Here is a 3,744-nt window from a genome sequence, read left to right as displayed (position 1 = left end):
AAGAGATCGCTCTTTAAAGAGCCTTTGACTGAATGGGTCTTTGTGGAACCAAAAATGGTTCTTCTATGGCATCGCTGTGAAGAACCTTTTAAGCACCTTTATTTTTAAGAGTGTACACAAATGCTCCTCCTCCTAAACTGAACAACATCAGCCTGCAATTCACACACGAGTGAGCAATCACAGAAGAGACACGTGGATGGAGCAAACACAAACATTTAATGCCATTTGAGCCAAAAACCAGAGCAACTCACTGTGAAGCGTCTGTAACCACAGGAAGAGGGATGTCTTCGGCCGTGAAGTCCAGCTCATCCACCAGGCTGTTGTTGCGTGAGATATCAGGGCCGTCCAGTTTTTTCTTAACTGTAGAGAAAATTACAATACGTACAATTAAACCACGAACTCACATGACACAAAAAAATTCAAGCTAGAATGAAAATAAATACACAGACTTAAGTCAGAAAATGTATGCATTTTGGAGAAAACTCAAGAAAAGAGACTGAGAAAGCAGGAGAGCATTTGCAAAAGACGGATACCTGGAGAAGAAGGACAGCTGAGAGCGAAAGCCGACCACGAGCGCTGGCGGTCTGTTGACATGCAGACACAAAGAAAAAGCGCAAAAGATCATGCTACACGACAAAAAACAAGACAAGAAAGAGCAGCAGAGGCAGAACATGATCAATATGAAAGCTAAAATATCAAAAAAACACTGCAACATGAACAAAACCGTCTGAGGTGGCTTTATAATGTATAAAGTTGTGTAATTTCATTGATTTGGCATTCGTGTGACCTTTGACACTTAATTTAGGTCTATTTCTGTCGCTGATGGCCCTCAAAATGCCTCAAGACTCCAGTGACGCTGTCTTACAAGCAGCATTATTATAGTTAAATAAATTAACACCACAAAAATGTTTACCTTAAATAAAATACATTTATTTCTACTAGTTGCCAAAGCAACGTCTCATTTTCATGTAGTTTAACTTAAAGCTCTAAAATAACTCAAACTGAAATTAAAATAAATAAAAACTATATATACAGAAAAACAATAACTAATAAAAACAACAAAAAACGCACAACAAAGTTACTAAAACATTAACTAAAATTAAAATGAAAGCGGAAAAAAAATAAATAAAAAAACTATAAAAGCGTCTCAATCATACTAAAACAGCACCGCATACAAGATTCAATCCTCCATAAAATAATAATTAAAAAAAAAAAGTTTGCATAATTTTATTCGGAGGCCCAAACTGAGCAAAAATATGCAATTTTGTAGATATTTTGCAGATGTTATTTATATGGCCAAGAAGTAAAAAGATGATATTCTGAACATTTGTAATTAAAGGCCATTCACTTGCTAAAAACATCTAACTAACATAAAAACTATCAATCAGACGACAGAAGCCATGTAATAGATTGTGTGTAACAAAGTTACGCTGATCATTTAGAAATCGAACTTGTTTCATTTTCTTTTTAATCTATTCATTTTTAATATAATGTTTTAATGGAAATGACTTGCTGTGGAAATGACACACTTTGTTACATTTAAGCAAATTTCTGCCTTTGAACGTTCACACTTTGCTCAAATAAATGCATTTTTTGCCTTTATGTAGCAAGCGACATGATGCCACAATAACACAACACGCACTTGCAAAAAAGCAGAAGCAGCAGCAAGCAGAAAAAAACCACAGCGGCACGGAGAGAAAGCTCTCACCTGATGATCGGAAAAGTTTTGTGATGCCTGTGTGAAGGGAAAAACATGTAACATTTGATCTACCGTTTCACAATTCAGTCAATTCCCAACGGACAAGTTTCACTCGGAAATACGCCACATTATGGGTTGCCACTTTCTTTTTCCTAAAACGTGGTTGCTGGCACGCTTATGACAAAAACAGACTTTTGCTCAAATATCTTACAGACTATGTAACCGACTCTAGGCTTTGATAAGCCAAACCGCTGAGTGTGTTTTTATCTTTCCGTTTTCCCCGAGTTCAAAGGCCTGCGATTTCATTCTCTTTCCCCTCTTCAGTCGTAATGAAGCTTCAGAAGAGGCTTCTCTGCTGGGGACCGTCTGCGTTAATGTGTTTGCTTTTATGATGAAGCCATTCGGCAGGAAAACCCATAAAAACAAACTTATTAACAGACGGGTTTAAGCAGGGGACCGGATGCGTTCCACTCGCATGTGGAAAATGACATCTATTCAATATGGAAAAATGGGTCAGGTCAAAACGGCGGCTTTTCATCTTTCCGTCCTCTTTATCGCTCAGTGTAACGCCTCCGCTCAATTTATGGGGTACAAGAATGGAGTAACTAAACGACAAGAGCCTCTTTTGTGTCTTGTTTTCTGGTTGATGAATTGGAACTTTGCTCCAGCACTGAAACCATATTTTTGTACTATACTACAAAATTTCCAAATTTTTTTGGTAGCCAGATTAGATGTATCTGTTGAATTTGGCTGATATCATATGCTAGTCTTTAATAAAATCAAGCTCAGATTTGCAGCTGTCTAAATCGTTTAACGGATACACTTTTCATGTGACACGGTTAAAAAGAAACATCAGGAACAAGCTTCTCTTCTTAACAGCGTGTCAACACTGGCTATATTTACATGCAAACGAATAATATTTTAATCGCATTGATGACTCAATCAGACTGAAAAGCCTTCATATAAACACCTCAATCGACCCGATTAGCAACATAAACCTATGAATCCAAACACTTTATCAATCAGATTAATAAATAAAAAGAAATTAATAAAAAAAAGCTAAATGAAAATATATAGAAAAACAAAAACTACTAAAAATGTCAAAAATGCAATTTTGTCAATTTTATTTTACAATTAAAATAAAAACTATTCCAATTTATTACAATTATTATGTATACTCAATCGGACTGAAAAGCCTTCACGTAAATGCCTCAATAAATAAAAATAAAAAATAAAAAAACTTCCTCAATCAGATACAATAAAAATAAAATAAAATAAAATGCAGCCAAATGGAAATATAAAAATAAAAAAATAAAAAAATAAAAAAATTATTAAACCTAAACTAAAATTCAAATAAAACCTGAAAATAATAAAAAATATTGTGAGGGCTCAATCGGACTGAAGAGCTGTCATGTAAACACCTCAATCGATTCGATTAGAATCTGAATACTTTCTCAAATGTTGTGATTCGTGTTGTTATCGTTAACTAAAACCATTCAAAATCATTTTCAGTCATTTAAAATAAAGCTAAATAACTATGAATAAAGTAAATATCAAAATAAAAACTAAATAAAATATAAATATTAGATGGAAAAAACAACTTAAAAATGAAGCAAAAATAAAATGATGCCTTGGCAAGTAACTGATATAAATAAGCTGAAGATGAAGTAACAATAACATGAAGTGACAAAGTAACTAACATTTCTAAAACTAAAACTGAATAAAATAAATTCAAATAAATACAAATAAAATAAATGACAAAAGCACATGAAAATTACGAAAACTTAAATTAAAATGTGAAAATATAAAACTAAAACCTAATTCAAAATATTAAAGGGGTCATATGATGAGATTTCAATTTTTCCTTTCTCTGTGGAGTGTTGGTGTGCTTTTTCTTCTGCTCACCAAGCCTGCATTTATTTGATCAAAGATACAGTAAAAAATGAAAAAATTTGAAATATTATTACAATTCAAATAACTGTTTTCTATTTGAATATAGTTTAAAATGCAATTATTCCTGTGAATTAAAGCTGAATTTTCAGCAT

The 3,744-nt window shown here is 33.1% G+C and overlaps 1 protein-coding gene across 1 annotated transcript in view; it reads right to left on the bottom strand.

Moving 5' to 3' along the window:
- Nucleotides 1–3,744, bottom strand: part of kcnq1.2 (potassium voltage-gated channel, KQT-like subfamily, member 1.2) — a 170,713-nt gene that overhangs the window by 114,278 nt on the left and 52,691 nt on the right. The window contains exons 11-13 of the mRNA XM_016559462.1: nucleotides 1,709–1,767; nucleotides 534–584; nucleotides 252–360 (exon numbers count right to left, since the gene is read on the bottom strand). Coding sequence (XP_016414948.1) covers nucleotides 252–360; nucleotides 534–584; nucleotides 1,709–1,767 — 219 coding nt within the window. The remainder of the gene's footprint in view (nucleotides 1–251; nucleotides 361–533; nucleotides 585–1,708; nucleotides 1,768–3,744) is intronic.

This window comes from Sinocyclocheilus rhinocerous, unplaced genomic scaffold (genome assembly GCF_001515625.1).
Source record: "Sinocyclocheilus rhinocerous isolate Xijiao unplaced genomic scaffold, SAMN03320098_v1.1 scaffold1099, whole genome shotgun sequence".
In the NCBI taxonomy this organism is placed as follows: Eukaryota; Metazoa; Chordata; class Actinopteri; order Cypriniformes; family Cyprinidae; genus Sinocyclocheilus; species Sinocyclocheilus rhinocerous.
The sequence above is the reverse complement of the archived record's forward strand: the minus strand, read 5'-3'. Positions and strand labels throughout refer to the sequence as shown.